This window comes from Apus apus, chromosome 4, assembly GCF_020740795.1.
Source record: "Apus apus isolate bApuApu2 chromosome 4, bApuApu2.pri.cur, whole genome shotgun sequence".
Classification (NCBI taxonomy): domain Eukaryota; kingdom Metazoa; phylum Chordata; class Aves; order Apodiformes; family Apodidae; genus Apus; species Apus apus.
Window position 1 is genome coordinate 40,954,830 of NC_067285.1, and position 19,208 is coordinate 40,974,037.

The following is a 19,208-nucleotide window of genomic DNA, read 5'->3' on the forward strand; positions in this document are numbered from 1 at the left end:
GGGTCCTTAAAGATCATCACATTCCAACCCCCTGCATGGGCGGGGACACCTCCCACCAGACCAGGTTGCTCCAAGCCCCATCCAACCTGCCCTTCAACACTTCCAGGGATGGGGCAGCCACAGCTTCCCTGGGCAACCTGGGCCAGGGTCTCACCACCCTCACACTCAATTTCCTCCTCATGTCTCACCTTAATACATGCACTTATATCTATATCTACATACACACACTGCTGTGTGGTGTTAGAGGATGTGAAGTGGGCAACAAGTCAGGCTTACCAGAGCAACTGTCAGTGAAACTGGGCTTAGTGGGGAAATAATATCTTCTTGGCAGAAGTTCTTCCTGTGTTGAAAACAGTCATAGCTTGATTGTCTCCCAGGGTACCAGGCTGGAGGTGGACTAGCATTAGCAGCCTGTGCTGGTCCAAGAGCAAACTAGTGAGGGGCAAGGGGACTTTTCCAGTATTAAAGCTACCAAGACAGCATTTCTGAATCCCATTTTCTTTTCATGGGAAAGATGACATGGCTCAGATGAAAGATGTTTTCTGGTCTTCCTCTGTAGGAGTAGCATTTGAGGGCTCTTGCTTACAGCAGAGTGTGCTGGTGGTGTTTTCAGTTAAGTGCTTGTCTTAAGATCACAAAGTTAATGGGATTCAGGACTAACCCCATTCTGTCCTGGTTTTTATACCTAAATGGTGCCTGTCTTCAGGCAAGGAAAAGCTGAGAGATGGTGAAAGAAATAATTAGCATTTCTTTCTCAGAAAAATGGTTCATTTTCTTTGACAAAGTCCTGACAAAACCCACATATCCAGGAAGACTTACTTTATTTGAGGTTTCTATGCAGAATGTTAAACTGACAGTACAGTAAATAAAAGAAACAAGTGCTATTTCAAGTTAATTTTCTTCACTGTATGATAAAATCCACATCCTATAATTCTATTGAAGAGCTTTGTAAATAGCTCAGTCATCAGGTTAGTACTTCAGAGAGATCAGAGATAAATGCAGGGTAAAACACTAACTATGGACCATTTGGAGTAGTTAAATTTTTCTGCTGTTAATGAATGTAGAACTCTTGTGTACATGTTATTTGATAAGACTGCAGTGAACCTTATACCACTTTCTTTCTTGAAAACTGTGAAGCTGTTAGTTACAGAAGTGATCAGGATTCACATATTTCACCAGTTCTAGTGCTGCACTCTGGTTCTGTCCAGCCAAGCTCAGAACAGGAGACTTTCACTTACGTCTTCTGCAACAAAGAAGAAGAAAATATAAACATTTAATGCCAAAGAGACATTTTTAAGATCAATGAAGTTTCAGAAGGCTCACGTAGGGGAACACTATCCCTAAAAAACCATGTATGGTTGTTGCTATCATGTTCAGGAGCCCTTAATTGAGACTTTTCTTGATAAGTGCTTTCTTGTTTCTGTTGTTCTATTTCTCCCTGATCTGTTTGTGAGCTGAGAATCCTTTCCACTCCCACAAATGACTGACCCTAAACCCCTCTTTGGCTGGACAATCCCTGGCAGCAGTACATGTATATTATGGTGACTCCTCACATCTTAATTCCACATGTGGTTTGTGACTGGCCAGTTCTCATCAGAAGAGCTGGACAAATCCTGGGCAGAGTGATGGCTCTGCTTGCCTGACCTCTGACTAGAACTGGCCTCCACTTGAAATGATGGAGTTGATGGTAGGATATTGGGCATGTTTCTTGAGTCCACATCTTGAGCCAAACACCTTCTGTCCCAACTCTTCTAGGATGAACCTGTGCTCGTGCTACCCTTGCTTAAGGGCAGGGTTGTTCAGCTGTCACTGGGGGCTAGGTCAGAGGAAGGTAGGTTGTGAAAGGATGCCTTGGGCTGAGCAAAGTAATCTCAAATTGCTATGGTGACAACTTTCCTTCAGCTGCTGCCTAGTTCCAGAGCCACCAGCTGTGCAGTAATACCCAGCTTTTCACTTCCCTAGAGAATTCTCCATGTGGACTGAGCTGAACCAAATGTCTGCCTACGTGGAGGTTCAGACACTACGTGGGAATGATTTGATGTTTAGTACAAGCTCCCTCCTAAATTTATCTTCATAGGAAATACGATTTTTTTATCTCAAGAAAACATTTCAGGTCCTTGCACCTTTTGCCAGCTTGTCATTACTGTTCCATTTGCCTCCATGCACAGGAGCCATGAGCTTCTGGCTATGGTTTCTTTCCCAGATGTTGTGGTCTGGGAATGTGCCTGGTGTCAATAGAAACGTTTTGTCCTGTAGCTCTGCCTGTTCTTTTAGGTTTACCTTCCTTGATCCCAAAGCAGTGGCACCATTCCTTCAGAGCAATGAGTTTGTCTTGGTCCCCATCACACTCCTGGAAGAAGCGGGTTATGCAGTGTTCCATGGGAACGAGGGAGGCTCTCAAAGGTGCCAGCTCTGAGTGTGTTAGTAATCTGAAAGAAAGAGCAGGTACATGGAGCTGCATTTCATACAGTTCATATAGGGACATAGAGTGTGTTATCAGGCAGTTCACAGATGACAGCAAGCTAGGTGGGAGTGTTGATCTGTGTGAGGGTAGGGAGGCTCTACAGAGAGACTTGGATAGATTGGATCCCTGGGCTAATGTCAGTGGTCTGGGCTTCAACAAGGCCAAGTGCCAGGTCCTGCACTTGGGCCACAACAACCCCAGGCAACGCTCCAGGCTTGGGGGAGTGTGGCTGGAAAGTGTCTGGCAGAAAAGGACCTGGGGGTTCTCATTGACAAGTGGCTGAATGTGAGCCAGCAGTGTGCCCAGGTGGCCAAGAAAGCCAGTGACATCCTGGCTTGTAATGAAATAGTGTGACCAGCAGAAGTAGAGAGGTCATTGTCCCCCTGTCCTCAGCACTGGTGAGGCCACGCCTGGAGTGTTGGGTTCAGTTTTGGGCACCTCAATTCAAGGAGATCTTGAGGTGCTGGAGCAAGGAAAGAGGAGGGCAACGAAGCTGGTGAAGGGCGTGGAGAATCAATCTGATGCAGAGGGCTTGAAGGAGCTGGGAATGTGTAGTCTGAGGAGGCTAAGGGGAGACCTCATCAGTCTCTACAGCTGCCTGAAAGGTCATTGTAGAGAGGTTGGTGCTGGTCTCTTCTCACAGGTCCTTAGCCACAGAACAAGAGGGAATGGCTTCAAGCTGCAACAGGGCAGGTTTAGACTGGACAGCAGGAAAAATGTTTCCACAGCAAGAGTGGTTAGACCCTGGAATAGGCTGCCCAGGGAGGTGGTGGAGTCACCATCCCTGGATGTGTTGAAGGGTGGTTTGGATGTGGTGTTGGTGGAGATGGTTTAGGGGAGAACTGGGTAGAGTAGGGATGGTGGTTGGACTCGGGGATCCCCAGGGGCTTTTCCGACCTGAGTAGTTCTGCGATGCTATGATTTCATTAATAAATTGTCAGGATCATCAAAGATTATCTAAGCTGCTAGAAGAAGACACTGATGACACTGACTTTGACAGGTGGAATCTGTTCTGGTAGTGAATCTGTCCCAGGTCATCCTGATGATGAAAGATACCTGATAAACTGATTCAACTGCTGTATTTTCACAAACATTTTTTTGCCAAAACAAGTATTACTGAGATTGATTATGGAGTTCTGCTGTTGATCTTCAGGAGATCAAGCTTGCAAAGGTGCTTAGCTATGTTCTAAGACAGTAGGTGTGATTAGGATGAGGTGTTGAGGGCATGCAGGTTTGAAACATTTATCCCAGCCTGCAATCTAAGACATGTTCTTAGAAGTTGGGGGCTTCCTCTGAACTGTGACACTGATGCTGTTTTACTGTATCTGCTCCTTAAACAGAGACACTTGTGTGGTATTAGTTGAAAACTAGTGAATTATTGCTGACTTGGCCTTGGCCTTGAGTACCTTGCCTGTGGCTCTTAGCTTCAGTAATAACAGGATCTCCTGAGCCTTGTTTTCTTGCAGGACCAGGGTGTTAGTAGCTACTAAGACACTGTAGAGCTTAAGGTGTGTAGTATGTAATGATGAAAGAAAGGCAAGAGGAAAACAGGTTCTGACCTAAGACAGGGCTCCAAATGAGAGAAGTTGTGTCTTAGAGATGAATGCCCCCTCAGAAAGGGGGGGGATCCTGGCTTCCCTCAGCTGAGGGGCTGCTCTTGGACACAGAATCTTTTGAGTGGTTTAGGAAAGTGTAACAGCTTGAGCTTAAATGGCAAACTGGAACTGACCCCACAAAGGTTTTGCCTATTTTTTTTTACCTGTCAGCAGGGTGCTGATCAAGCTGATGGAACTGCCAGTGCACAGGATACACATACATGTGGTAATTTTTCTCAAAGTCATGCAGGAGCAGCTCAACGGCGTGGTCGCCGGCGACAAGGCGCTTGTCGTTCTGGTAGATCTTTTTAACCTGAACACAACAGAGAAATGTATTATTTAGGGATAAAAATCTGTCATGAAGGGATCTATGCAGCAAGGAGGTATTTCCAATGGGGAAATGGGTTTTAGTGTTTGTGGCCATACACAACACGAAAAGTTGGCCTCTGTCTGTGGCAAGTTTGGTAGTAACTAGAAGGGAAGTGAAATTCCTGTGGCCTAATCACTAGACTCAGCTAAGCAGGGGCAGCAGCTTCAGGTTGCTAGGGGATGAAACCAGTTCTATCATGTTTGTTGATCTTCTGTCCTGAGGCAAGCAACTCAAGCTTTGGTGTGAAATAAGCCATCTTGGAAATCATCTGATTCATACCGTTTAGTATGAGGTGTTCTGGGTAGGTCAGTTTCCCCATTGGTAACTCTAAATAGCCTTTGGTGCTGCTCAAACCTACTTTGTGTAAACCTTCTGTGACCTACCACATGTACTTCCTACTCCAGAGTTAGAGCTGCTCAGGTCTGGTTTTAACTTAAACCTTTTTTTCTAACAGTTAAGATTTTTTTAGGCAGTTATGGCATCTATATCTTCAAAACCAAAACTGCTGTCACCAATTGGCTTGGCACAAATCCTTCTCTTAAAAAAGAAGTCCCATTGGCATGAGATGCTTATTCTGATTTAAACCAATATAGTGTGATGCTGCAGGTCTACTGGATGGTAGAAGGCAACTCTTTTCTCTTAAAACTGTCAGACTTGTGTCACTTGCTAACCCTGGACGGAGCATGTGGCTGGATTAAATAGTGCAAATGATACACTCAAGTGTTGAGTCCGTTTTCAGGTACTTCTGTAGTGGTGGCCTACTACAAGGTATGTCTCAAGAAGATGAGAGGAGCTACTTTTGGTTGGTCCAAGGCAGGGTTCTCCTGCCCCCATGAGGGTCCCCTAAACTCTCTATTGTAAATACATCTTGAATCCTGCTGTCAGGCTCCCCAGGCTGAGTTCAGGTCCTTCCTTTCTTCCTTGAAATACTTGTGCATTGTCATCAGACCTTCTCCCTCTTCCAGGGCACTTAAAAAGCTGAGTGGCACAAGTGCTTTCAACTCATGGGACTCCACAGGTGAACTCTTGGCTGGCTGTTCCCTCTTATTCTGTCTTTTAATTACTTAGCTATACCCAGATCTTCCATCTTATGCTTAGTCTTCTCAAGTCTTTTGAGAAGTGACACTAGCTGCATGACGTGGATCATCCTTACCTAAAGATTAGTTGATCTTTCCAGCATCTTGGTCACTTAGCACCTCCCTGAACAGAAGCTGTTCCTTGTCTTATCAAGCAGATGATGTTTCTCTAGGTATGCACTAATTCTGCCTTTTCTGCCTTTTTGTAGGCACTGAATTCAAATGAATGTGCTTATTTAGCATGTGCCTGGACAGAAGGAACACTAATAGCAGAAATGTGTCTCAGTTTAAATGAATACAAGGGGGCATATCAGTTTATTTTGCAACTTGTGAGCCTAATTGAGTCTAAATCACCTTAACCAGAGAGGGATTGCTCATAGGAAATGGGAGAACTTGTCAGAGGTGAATCACTTTTTTTTCCCCACAGGGTTAGTCCAGCTCTAACAATGGTCTTGTTTAAAGGATTGCTGACCTTACTCCTTTGCTTTTCAGTTAGAAATCCAGCAGTATCCAGGTCACGTTCATAATACTGCATAAGGATGTTTTTCAGCCAGTCTCTCATCCTGAGAGGGAACTGATCCACTTCATAATCAGTGCAGTGAGGGATGTCTGTGCCAAACAGCAGAGCTTTTGTTAGCAAGTGATATGTTAGGTCTCCATTCAAGCATTTCTGAGTCTAGCTAGGTTGGATTCTCACTAGCAAGCTTCCAGTTAATCTTAAAATGGATGGAGCTGTTAACACATAAAATTGGAAATGCAATTAATGGGTTCCATTAGAAATCTATGATTCTTGGCTTGCCTGGTTGTGCAAGCCACAACCTTTTTAATATTTGTGCAGCTTCTGAGCAGAGTTGTGCAGTCAAACTGTTAGCAGTCAGTTGCATGAAAGCAGAGTACTCGACAGCAAGAGAATATTCTGGCAGAGAGTGCACTTTCCTTCCAGAGTATGCAGCAGTTGGAGATCGTGGAGTTCAGTTCTGGCTTTTAGATCCTGACTTCTGCATTGGGCATCTAAGTAGGTGGGTGGTTTGGTTTGGATTTGACATTTTCATTTCTTAACTGGCTGTAAATACTGGTTTTCTGGTCAAGGTATGAAGCAATGGGAGCATGTGAGACAGTGCAGAGGGAAGACAGGGTTGACAAATTGGTGTCAGCACAGCAGGAAGATCTTTAGGATTCAGATGGTTAGTACCCTTAGTCATTAAAAAAAACCCAACATGTTTTAAACATTGTTTAGGATTTGAAGGTCTTAATTACTTGGTAATTGGTGCAGAAGGGGAAGAGCAGAGGGGGTAAGCAGGTAACTTAGGCCTAGCTGGTAGTTAAGGCTACTGGCTCTTTATGCCTAGGTGAATTCCTTATAGATAAACAAGCCTTACATTTGCAGGAGCCCATATAGTCTAGGTGCAACTGGCGTCCCATTTTTGTCCCTTCAAGTTGACATTTGGTGCCAAAGAGTTGACAGGTACCCTCATAAGTCTTATTATCTGTACCACAAACCTAGAGGAGGAGAGAAAAACAAAATAAATCCCTCCCTCCTACTGCATGGAGAAAAATTCTGGTCACTCATACAGGCCTGACAATAATAGAAGTACTGTTAACATGTGGTGTAGCAGTTGTGAATACCCACAGGGAGCTCCTGTGACCAGAAGTATTGAGAATTGTAGTTAGGTGCCTACGTAAGGATTGGTTGCCTGCCCTTAAAGACACAGTTTTGAGGCAATGGGATTTGTTTTTGAAGTAGTGATATAGTTTCTGGGATGGTACAGGTTGAATACATGAGATATGTAGTAGCATTCAGTATATGCTCTAAAACATCAAATGGGTAAGTAGAACTTTGAGTGACAGGGAAAAGCTGTGATAGTTGAGAGACTAAGTGAAACAAATCACTTTGCACAGACCTGTCAGGGTTGGAAGGGACCTCTGGAGATTACCTAGTCCAACTCCCTGCTAAAGCAGGATGGCCCAGAGCACATTGCACAGGACTGCATCCAGGTGGGTGTGGAATGGCTCCAGAGAAGGGGGCTCCACAAACCCCCTGGGCAGCCAGTCCCAGTGCTTTGTCACCCTCCTAGTAAAGCAGTTATTTCTCATATTTAAATGGCACTTCCCATGTTCCAGCTTGTGACTGTTGTCCCTCATCCTGTCCCTGGGAACTACTGAGCAGAGTCTGGCTCCATCCTCCCTGCACCTGCCCTTCAGATACTTACAGGCATTCATGAGGTCTCCCCTCAGCCTTCTCCAGGCTAAAGAATCTCAGCCTTTCCTCCTCAGGGAGATGCTCCAATCCCCCAACCCTCTCTGTTGCCCTGTACTGGACTCTCTCCAGCATTTCCCTGTCTCTCCTGAACTGGGGAGCCCAGAACTGGACCCAGTTCTCCAGATGTGGCCTCCCCAGGGCAGAGCAGAGGGGCAGGATGACCTCCCTCAACCTGCTGGCCACACTTTTCCTTAGGTACCCCAGGATTCTGTTGGCCTTTGTGGCAACAAGAGCATTATGTACTTACTGTGTAGCTACATGTGTTCATACTGTGCTCAAGCTCTGCTCAGTGAGTTTGGATACTCTGTACTTTCACATTGTTGGAATCAGCCAAACCCACGTGCATGCTTTTTAAGGTAGAATTATTAAAATAACAGCAGAGCAACGTGTGATCTTGTCAGCTTCATGGTTAGCTTTCCCCCATGCTGTGCACTGAATGAAATACTTACATGCTCATAGTCTTTGGTGGAAGGACAAGCAGCAGGATCTTGACACACACAGCTGGGTTTCCCTTGTTTGTCCACCTGGCAGACTTTACCCCTTTTGCAGTGGAAGTTCCGACAGGGATCTAGCAATCCTAGCAAGGAGGAGGGAATTTTAGAGGGGATGAGATGAAGCCAAGTGTGCATTTTGGGTACTACTGACAGTCAAAGCAAAAGACAGCCCAGTATTCAGTAAGAAGTCATGTGCTTTCTGTAAGTTTGTTAAAATGCAGCTGGATCTTGCATTGAACAAAGCAAGCCTAAGTTTAAATGGGAATTTTTGAGAGACTTCTAGCGGTCCCAGGGCTATTCTTCTTCTAAAAGGACTGACATTCACTTCCAGCTTCCTCTGGTGAAACAGCATTGGCACTTGTCCCACTCCTCCTTGAGTTGAAGCTACTCTTCTGAAGTGGAACAGTTTCAATGCAAGGTAATTCCCATCCCTGTGTCACTGACACAAAAACCTGGGCACTGCCTACCAGTGTTTTTCACAAACCAATGGGTAAATACAAGGGGGTGTGGAAGGGATTCTCCTGGAACATAACTGATGCAGGATTGTGGACAAGCATGGTTTAATCATGTGAAATTGTGTGCTGCCAAAGGCAGAAAAGAAATGCAGATCAGCAGATTCCCCAGCTACAGAGTTAAATGCTGGCTTTGCTTGTGGCTTACCCAGGAGAGCCTTCTCACTCCTGTTGCTTCCACTTTCCATGTCCCCATGGGAGCTGCCTGTAGTCTTCAACTGTACAGTCACAGAGACATAAGGAGAAGTTGTGGTCAGTCTTGGGAAGAAAAAAATAAAACTTGGACAAAATTTTGTTCAGGTACAAGTACAGAGCTGAGTGAGACACTGCTCTGTGTGCAGCAAAATGAGATTGCCAGGCAAAATGCCTGAGAAGTCCACAAACTCTGGTAGTATTAGTCATAGAGTGGTGGAATGGTTTGGGTTGGGAGGGACCTTTAAAGATCATCTAGATCCAACCCCTCCTGCATGGGCAGGGACACCTCCCACCAGACCAGGTTGCTCAGAGCCCCATCCAACCTGCCCTTCAAACCTTCCAGGGATGGGGCTTCCACAGCTTCCCTGAGTGCTCTATTATTTGGAAAAAAAAAATAGAAGGTGGAGAGAGAAACTGGAGGTTCTGCAGTACTTGACATGTAGCAGAACAGTGCCTTGAGGTTGGCAGAGTTGGTGCTTTGAGTCTGGGTTTGCTCTCCAGGTCAGTGAGCATGAGCTGCTCTCAGCAGTGCCTGGGAGCAGCAGCACCCTGAGCTGCCAGGCACATGAGGCAGGAGGAGAAGGGCAGGATGTCTCTTCAGTTTTGTCCCTTTAGTGCTGTGGGAAGGTGCCTGCCCTCTCTCACAGGGATGCCTCCTATCACTTTGTTAATGGGACACATGCTCCTCTAGCAGCTGTAGGAAAACTCACTCCTTTCTTTTGAAGAGCACCCCTGGTAATCCACTGGTTATCTGATGTCTGACTGGGGTGTGGGGGGGTCTGGCTGCAACACCCTCCTTTCTCTGAAGGGACAAAGCTCACATCCTTCATCATGGGTGAAAGGATGCCAGTTATTCTGGGGACTCCAGCCCTGCCTTTCCAAGCTGTTCATTTTTGTGTGCTAATATTTAAAAATCTTTGGGAGAGAGGAGTAACCAGTTGGCTTGTTATTGGGTTCCAAGTTTTGTATCCGTGTCTCCATAGTTACTTGTACATTTCATTACCCAGCTCAGTGGGGATGGAGCTGTTATGTTGTGCTGTTATGTTGTTCCTGGTACAACTTCACCTAAATGTTAAATATGAAGTGCCACTGCAGGACTCAGATGAATAACGAATAAAAGGCAAGATAAGACTTCTACATATTAATTACACCTGTTTTTCTCCAAAATATCCTTTCAATAATCAGGAATTTAAGTTTGGGGCTGGTTCTTCTCCCCCTACCCCCCTTTTGTTTTTTTCTTTGAGTATCACAACTTTATTTTAAGGAGAATTTACCTTCTCTTCATTTTCCATTGAACTGATGCTCTGAACAGAGCCACCTGTTTCCAGTTGTTGCTCACTGTCAGAGTTAGGTGGCTCACAGTCACCTTGTTCAGAGGAAAGACAATCTTTATCCTTGACATCTTGGTAGCCCTCAGGGTCTCTGCGACTTGCAGTGTGATCTTCAGCGATTCCTTTGTACTCAGTACTGGTGCTCTCGGGGTTATTGCTCTGGATTCTCTCCTCTTCCTCATAGGCTGCTTCTCTCCAGGTGTTGCTGAGATCTTCCTCACCATCAACATCACCACTGTCATGACTATCATCATCAGTATTGCTGTCCTCCATATCTTGTCTTTTCACCACGGTGCTGTGATCACTCTGATCACGGACTTGACTTTCAAATTTCCTGTTTTGGCTTTGCCATTTGTCATCCTGATCTTCATGAAGGGTTTTTTGAGGGAGGGGAATTCCTTCTTGATAAGGCTGCTTCCGGCTGTTCTCACTCTCTTCTCCCTCTAGGCCCAGTTTCTCTCTCTTGGTTACCCAGATGGATTGACTGGAAGCTCTGAGGCCGTCATCAGCTTGCATCCTGTTTTCATTTCGCTGTCTTTTGTGCTGGTTGCTTTGATTTGTCTGGTGGTCCTTGTGCTTCATATACCTGTGATCAGTTTTCTCACCCCATTCCTCATCCTCCTCTTCCACACCTTCTTCATCACTTTCCCTGCTCTTTTCAGATAGGCCAACTGTGTTTTTGTTGTATTTCCATATGTTATGCTCATGATCAAGGCTCAGAGCATCCTCTGGGTTTTCTGCACTGCCCAGACCGTGTCGACTGGCTGCATTGCTGTGTTTCTCATGCTTCCTGAACTGGGAATGCTCAGAACTGAACAGTTCTCTGCCACTGCTTCCAGAGTCACTCTCCTGGTTATCAGAAGCCAAACCTGGTTTGTTGCTCAGCGCAAGGAAATTGATGCTTTTTAGGCTGTTTTTCCCTTGATGCTCACTACCTGTTTTCCTTAGTTTTCTAGTGGGCTGGGGCTCATCCCTGTGCTCAGCATCTGCTGCTGATACTTCTGGTTTTAGGTTTCTGTGACCAGGAAGCAAATCAGCCTTGTCTGCATATCCTGCCTTCTCTTCCTGTGGGGCTTCAGGATTAAGCTCTTCAGTCTTAAAACAAAACAAAAACCAAGTAGATTAATCAATGTTAACATTTATTTGAACTTACTGCAGTATTTTTTGCCCTGTATTGCAAAGCGTGGCACTGACTTTTTGTTTGTAAATGCTCCTCTTAGGCAAGCCCAGAGCACAAAATTCACATCTGAAGAAGTCTCTGCAACTCTGTTCAAGATCTCATAGGAGACAGGTGTGTCTGGGTGAATTGTGAAATCTCAAAATGTTTAATGAGTAATTGAGTGTCATAATTCCAGGCACTTGTAGGCTGCAGTAATTCTCACTTGCCTCAGAGAAGGGGGGATGTGATAATCAACTTAAGTGGGAGGCCTGGGAAAAGAGGGGCAGGAGAAGAGAGAGCAGCTTTCACAAGGTGCTGTGCTAGTGATTTCTGACAAGTGCATCTTAACTATTTCATAATCAACATATTCATCTTTGTGGAGTCTGCTCTGTTGTTGCTTCCCACCTGAATTAATCAGGTTCTGTTTTATCTGGTGGCAACAAGTGTATCATGAGCTCACTAGCAGGAGTTAGGAGGGGGTTTGAATGGCTGTTTTTTTGCTTTATGTGCTGTCAAGCTAATAGCAAGACTTCTGGGAAAAGGTTCAAATGCTTGAGAAAGAGGTGGGAAGATGTCTGCTAGCTCTTGGTGTAGCAATTGCCTTTCTGCTGCTGTTGATATCACTGCAGCTGCTGGGTGAGTCAAGGCCCTTCCAGGAGCAGCAACATCTGAGATGTTTCTCAACAGCACCTGTGGATGTTTAGTGTTGCTTATTGCTCATTAAAATATAGCACCTGATGCTGATTTTTTTCTTGATGCTTTTGGGAGTGTGTTTATGAAGATGAGACCTTCTCAGAGTCTAAGTTGCTGAAATAGCATTTCCTTCAGTGTGGGCAGAGTAGTGACTGCTTGGAAACAACCACTCCACTAACAAATGCAAATTTTAAACAATGGTAGGGTTAGAAATATTAATTTGGCTCTTAGCAGATCAGCTGTGTCCTGTTGCCTAATGTCAAGCTGGTATCTGAATGTTTTACAGGTTTGTCTTTTCCCTGGTGCTCTTCCTGATGCAGGAAAAGCACTGGGCAATATATTCACTGTGTTCTTTCCAACTCAGACTTTTTCAGGGAAAGTTTGTATGTTTGCTTAAATCTAACAGGAAATGAGTGAAGAGCTTTTCCAGGTTAAACACACATTTCTTGAAGACCTTATAAAAACTTACCTATGGGTTACTAAGTATCTCAAGCTGATATTAGAGCAGTTGAAAGTTAAGTTTCAAGGACAGGTTGTTTTTACACTGCTGCATACAACATATGTGTCTTAAAGCAAAAAAGCAATCTGTGAAGGGCTTTCAGATCCATGGAGTTAGAAACTATAAGGCCAAAGAGTCATGAGGATTGTCTGTGATGGGTGCTTGTGTTTGAAACAGTAGTTTGAGACAGATGTGGCTTGTGTCTGGATAGGAAACCTTGTTATGCACCACAGCCTCAATGCAGAGGTGGTTGGATGGGGCTTGGAGCAACCTGGTCTAGTGGGAGGTGTCCCTGCCCATGCAGTGGGGTTGGATCTAGATGATCTTGAAGGTCTGTTCCAACCCAAACCAGTCTGTGATTGTATGTGTCTGGATGTCATGCCTTTCCCCTCAGGATAAAAGAAACATTTAGAACTTGATTGCTTCTGGAGATACTTGGGTCTCTTAGTATGAGGGCAAATTTCAGGCTATGAAGCTGTAATTAGCTACTGTTGGGGAATAACTGTCCCTGCCCATGCAGGTGGGTTGGAACTAGATGATCTTGAAGGTCCCTTCCAACCCAAACCCTTCTGTGATGGTTTGCTTGGATATTGCAATGTTTTGTTTCCATCCAAGTGTCTTTTGTATGAGTGTTTTTTCTGGCAGGCAGCTGGAGGCTGCAACCTGGGGTTGATACCATAGTTTGTTTTGCTGGGTACTTCATGAGGAAAAGTTTTTGGTTTGGTTTGTTGTCATAATGCAGAACACCATCCAGACTGACACAAAATGCATCTGGTGGGCTGCACACAGTGGATTATAATTCATATTAAAAAAAATAAAGTTAGCATCAGAGTTGGGACTTGGCATTTCTCACTATAGAACATGCTCTGAATGTAGTTGTTCCAAAACCTTCACTGGTTTGGAGCTAAGGCCCATTGTGTCTGAACCACAAATGCTCCTCAGAATGGTGCAATAAGAAGGAATTTGGGTCAGCCACGAATGCAGAATTCTGAGCTCCCTCATTTCCATGCCTATATGGCTGCTCCAAGTCCCATCACCATCAGGGCTGTGTAGCTGGAGTGTGAGCCCAGGGTGCTTTTCCAGGATGAGCTGTGCATCATGCTCTGTATTCTGCATAAACAAGTGCATTGGGGGCTGAAATTCCTGCGTGTTGGAGACTGGTGGGATAAATTGAGGAGTACATCCTCCTTGTCCACTGCAGCAGCAATAACCACAAGTTCAACTGCCAGGGGAGCTTGTTCGCCTTATTGAATATGGGTGTAGTCATTATAGGTGGGGGTTAATTTCAGGTAATTATTTCAAATAATTGAAACTTTTGTTGTGAGCTTTAGATCTTGTCCTGTTTCTAGCTGTGTTATGTGAGGCATGAGGTGCTTGGTACTAATTCTTGTGATGAGGGAGGCTGCATCTTTTTAACCTAAATCAATTTGTCAGCCACTACATATGTGCCTTATATATATTAGAGGAACACTATAGGTTGCCTCTTAATGTTTAATGAACAAAAGTACCTTTTCTGGAGTTTTCTGTCCATGGGTTCCAAGTTTGTTGTTTAAGGGATGGGTCTAGAAGAGACAAATATATATTCAGAATACGCATGTAAATACAAATCTTGCACAGGGCCATGGGGTGATATAGAGGGTTCACAGAATGGGAGCTTAAATCCCCAGCAGTAATAGCATGAGGAGGACTTACTGGAATAGCAAAAGCTGATCCTAGAAGACAAATGAAGAGAGCTACAGCCTTCATGCTTTTCAGGTCTTGTAGGGGACAGTAGTTCATGGTACAGTGGTAGGGATTAGAGGCTTCCTGTCTGTGAGCAAGATGAAAAGAAAACCAATTAGGATTTGGGCTCTAGAAACAGTTGGTGGAAGGAACATAGTGGCAGCTGTAACTTGCTTCATCTGAAGACCCACAAAATGTCCACAGTGTCCAGTTGTATGTAAGCCTGGGTGTTAGACCAGCTTCTCTAGAGGACGCTTTGGTCTTAGTTCTTTTACAGCACTTCATCTGCGTGCTGTGGTCACAAACTGGTGGTGGTCCTGAAAGGCAGAGTCAGGAATGCATGTAGGTTCAGCCCTGTGAATTTTCATCCACTCTTCTGAGGTGTTTCTGCCACTGGGCTCATCTCCTCAGGCCTTGTGAATATCTTCCAGTTTCTGGTCGTCCTCAAAGTGAAACCTTGGCATAACGGTGGGTACTCAGTAGCTGCCACAACCTCTGCAATGGGTCCTGCAGTGGTCTTGGCCCCCTCTAGAAGCACTGCAGCTACTCAGACCCCAGTGGCAGATGATGCAGCTGCCTGAGGTGCTCAGTCCATGGAGAAGATGTAAGAAAAGGAGATGGAAAACCTTCCTCAGTTTCTCAGGCATGTGTGCATGAATTGCAAGGCAGAAGGATCATCTCAGGGGCCTCCTCTAGGAAAAGTGCTGCTACATTTTCCTGTGAGCAGCCCCCCAGGTGGCACAGATGGACTTCAGATCCAAGCTTACAAGATATGACTAATGACCAAAGAAGTTTAGTCCACATGAGTCACTCAGACTCATAGAATCCTAGAATCACAGAATGGTTTGGGTTGGAAGGGACCTTCAAGATCATAGAATCATAGAATAACAGGTTGGAAGGGATCATCTGGCCCAACCTTTCTAGGTACTACTCTAGTTGATGTGAGGTGGCTCAGCTCCCTGTCAAGCTGAGGCTTCAAACTGCCCATTGGGGGGGAATCCACCGCTTCCCTTGGGAGATTTGACTGACCTCGTGATGAAAAATTTGCCTCTTTGTAGTCCAAAAGGAATCTCCCCCAGGGCAACTTGGGCCCATCATCTTGTTCCAACCCCCCTGCACGGACAGGGACACCTCCCACTAGACCAGGTTGCTCAGAGCCCAATCCAACCTGGCCCTGAACACTTCCAGGGATGGGGCTTCCACAATGGGGCTTCCAGATGCCGTGGGCTGGATTAGACAGCTCCAAGGTAGGATCCCCCAGCTGCTGCAGAGAGAAGTACATCCACCTTGAAGAAGCTATTCTAAAAGCAAGCAGATATCCCACTGTGGAAATGCTGTCACTGTACTCTGCAGGAAAACCTGTAAGAAAACTTCTGCCAGGACTTGGACAGAGTTTCTTTAGGAAGAGGAGCTGCCTCTCTGAGTATGGGCTGCATGCAACAGACCTGCTTTGTCATCTCTTTGTGCATCTGAGGGCCTGCTGAGCATGGCATGGTCCCAGCCTGGGCTTAGTCTGACAGAGGCACATGGTGGGGTAACTGAAACCTCTGGGACATCAACAGGTTTTAAAAGATTGAATGTGTATCCATCTACTTGGTTTGTTGAAACAAGTGCAAACAGTAAAACCTTCCCCTCCAGTAAAAAGAGCTGGGAAGATGGATCACAAGTTAAATGTCAGTTTATCCTTCAGCGAAGTGGGTTTTTTTTTTTTTAAATGCTATTTAAAGGTTCATGATGGCTTGTCTTCTGTTTGGAAACACAAGTTGTAACTCAGCAGTTCAAGCTTTAGCTGAGATGACTGCTCCTGTCCTTCAGAAAGACTACTGGGGACTAGTTTCCAGTGTGGAAACTGGAGACTACTGGGTTGGTTCACCCCTCAGGGTTCTGCAGTTGCTGGCAACTTTGCTGTGCACCCCTGGGGATCAGAGAGGCTACCAGTGAGCTTATCCCTGACAGGAACACTGCACAAGGGCTGCCATCCTACTGGTGTCAGCAGTCCCTTGAAACACTGACCCATAGCATGATTTTGGATGAGAGGACTTGGAGTGATGGCACCTGGCATGGCTGCTGGTCTTGCCTGTCCTCAGCTGTGCTGTACCACATTTTGGACATCACTCCAGAGCAGCCACCCAGGGATGTCCCCAGGGTTCACTGTAGCTCATTGTTCAGAGCAGCAAGTCTGCATCTTGAATCAAAAATGAGAATTTCCAGAAGAGATGAGATGCCAAGTGTGGCCTTTCAAGATGTCTGGGTTTTGTTTCTGATTCAGCTTTGTTGTCAGCTGCTGAAATAGCAAACTTCATGCAGCTGTGACCCAGCAGCTTCTCTTGTTGTATTGAAATGCCCTGCAAAAGTGATTAACTTGCAAAGGCTGGGGCTGAAGGTGGAAAATGCCTCCTGTTTAACAAAAGCAATCATGCAGACTGACCTACTTTCAGCTCCAGTGCTGGCAGAAAGTGCTGCACAGGCTTTTGTCATTAGACCTAACTCTAGAAGATGAAGTTGCCCAATCCCCTGCCATCACTAATGAGTCCTGATGTAGCCTGGCCTTGGGAAAAGAGATCTGGAGGATAACAGGTCAGCTTTGGAGCTCAGTTTTTCATTGTGTGGGCATGAATGCTCGTGTGATGAGGATGAGACATGGGTAATAAGCTTTTGTAAGACCTTGATACAAGTGAAATGTTTGAAGACACTGCGATTTTTTTCATAATTAAGAAGTTCTAGAAGTTTTAGAATGAAGTTTTCATTCGTGTGTTCCCAAAGTGTCGCTGAGAAGGCACTTAATGTGATTTTTGTTAAATCACTCCAGTGGAACTTCTTTGGACGGCGACCAGTTGGGATGTGCTGTCAATATTGTAAAAGGTTTTGGCTTGGTCCTGTGTCCAGTGTGTCAGCAAGAAATGCTGGTGCCTCTATCCTCACTGGGAAGTGCTGTCAAGATGTGGTCCTTGTAGCCAGGTGGTGATCACAGCAGTGGTGCCCTGAGTGGAGGGAGCTGAGTGGACGAGGTGGGGATGCATGAGTAGGGAAATGGAGAATTCTCTGTGCAACTTCTGTTCTTTCTCTAGTCAAAATGCACACGTGATACTCTGAAATTGCACTGACTGCAACACTTTCCAACCTCCAGGTCTGTTTCAAAAACCCTCCTGAGAGCATGTGTGTGTGCAGGGTAGATTCAGAAATAAGCTGTTTCAGCTGGGTGCTGAGATGAAAGTAAAAGGCTGAGTTTGAGGCAGAGATCAGATCTGAGCAAAAGGTGATAGAATAAGAAAATAAATACAAAGCAGAGAACTGTTCTTCTCATTCTGGAAATGGCCACTACTGAGGATCCATCCCTCCAGATGCTACAATTTTACAGAGGCAAAACCCATCATCCACAAGTCCTTGATGGCTAAATGCAAAAGAACACAAACCAACAGGATTTCAGGACATGGTAAAACAGATTTTAGATAAATCGTTCACAATAACCTCATGTAATTGGTCTCTTATGCCTCCTTTCTACTGTTTGATTTGATTTTATTTTTTATTTATCTTGTTTTGTTTTTTTGTTCAGAGCCCCTTGTAGTTTAAGTCCAGTTCAAGCTAAAAAGAGCTACCTGGATTTAATTTGAGGAGACTCAAAATGAGGCCTCAATTTAGGCAGAATTATTTGCTATATTTAGTAGCAATGGGTGGGTTTTTCATTTCCCAGAACCTGCATTTCCTTCTAAGATGTCCTGTTTGCTACAGGTTTTTTACCAGTTCTGCCAACACACTTGGGAAAGGTTTCTCTGAACCCAGCCCCAGCTTTTCTCTCTCCTTTATGGGAACAGAGAAGGTTGAATCTGCTTTTTGTGGCCTTGCCTGTTGAATTAAGATTCCTAAGCTGATATTTCAGGAGACTGGGACAAGTGTGGAGAAATCAGGATGCACTGTGGCTTTCAGCTGGATGGTTTTATGCTTCTGCAAGAGGCAAGTGTTTTGCTTGACTCTTGTTGGTCATCACAGAATAATGATTTTAATTATTTTTGCAGGATTATTTTATATTTTATTTTGTTGTTTTATTGAAAATAATGGTCCCTGGGGTAAGATCAAGGTCATCTCCCCTCAGCACAGTAACTCTATGGTGCCTTTCTTACAAAGAACATTTCTTTCTGTTGTAGGCACCAATGTCTGAAATTATTTAGCCTGAAAACAAACAAGGACAGTCTATGCCAGCTATTTCACAATAACTGAAAACAATAAATGGCAGAGGTTTAGATTGAAGGCATCCTAAAGTTGAAGCTAAAAATAAAGAAGAAAACAGTACCATAGCAGTTGAAGAGGTGCTCCTTCTTGGGCAGCCACTGATGACCTGGATATCCCTGAACCTTGCAAAGTCTTGCTGCTTTTGCTGTGATCTGCTTGGGTGTCTGACCAGGGATTCTCTCAGCAGGTGTGTTTTGCTTGGTTCAGGGAGAAGGAGGCTGATATTCTGCGGGTCTTGGCGAAACTAAAGAAAACAAACTCCTAAGCTTCCATGGGATGAGGCGGGGAGCAATGGGCTAGTGGAATTCTGCTGAATTAATTGAGTCAGAGCAGTGTTCACAGGCTCTGGGCCAGGGGAGCTCAGCCCCTGTGTGGGAAGGGACATATTGAGTCTTTTGTAGGGAGGGTGGGGGAGCTGGAGAGAGGGGGTGTCATCAATTCAGCCACATTGTCTGGCCCCAGAAGAGCTGAACTAAGGGATCAAGGCAGGGGCAGCCACAGGGTGGGCCTGGGGGAAAGCAAAGGACAGGATGCCAGTCCTTGCTGCACCTTGTGCATGTAAGCCTGTAAAAGGAAGTAAGGCAGAGGAGTGAAGAGCCAAGCTCCCAATT

The 19,208-nt window shown here is 45.1% G+C and overlaps 2 protein-coding genes across 2 annotated transcripts in view; one reads left to right on the forward strand and one right to left on the reverse strand.

Annotated features, from left to right (window-relative positions):
• The window catches only part of LOC127384422 (dentin matrix acidic phosphoprotein 1-like), a 41,018-nt gene that overhangs the window by 1,083 nt on the left and 20,727 nt on the right, over window positions 1-19,208 (forward strand). The gene's annotated exons all lie outside the window — the stretch shown is intronic.
• SPARCL1 (SPARC like 1) lies at window positions 1,082-18,756 on the reverse strand. Its single transcript, XM_051618790.1, has 11 exons — window positions 18,659-18,756; window positions 14,341-14,458; window positions 14,157-14,210; window positions 10,241-11,392; window positions 8,920-8,989; window positions 8,215-8,342; window positions 6,885-7,005; window positions 5,978-6,114; window positions 4,224-4,372; window positions 2,281-2,429; window positions 1,082-1,243 (listed from the first exon to the last, which is right to left on the reverse strand). The coding sequence occupies exons 2-11, from the start codon at window positions 14,425-14,427 to the stop codon at window positions 1,215-1,217; spliced, it is 2,076 nt and encodes a 691-aa protein (XP_051474750.1). The 5' UTR covers window positions 14,428-14,458; window positions 18,659-18,756; the 3' UTR covers window positions 1,082-1,214.

Bases quoted from the DNA above. Each gene is read 5' to 3' on its own strand.
- SPARCL1 (XM_051618790.1), bottom strand. From the start codon at position 14,427: ATGAACTACTGTCCCCTACAAGACCTGAAAAGCATGAAGGCTGTAGCT. The intron at 8,990-10,240 runs GTAAATTCTCCT...GTGACTGTACAG, and splicing joins CAATGGAAAATGAAGAGAAG to TTGAAGACTACAGGCAGCTC. The intron at 6,115-6,884 runs GTAAGGCTTGTT...TGTTTGGCACAG, and splicing joins CTATATGGGCTCCTGCAAAT to ACATCCCTCACTGCACTGAT.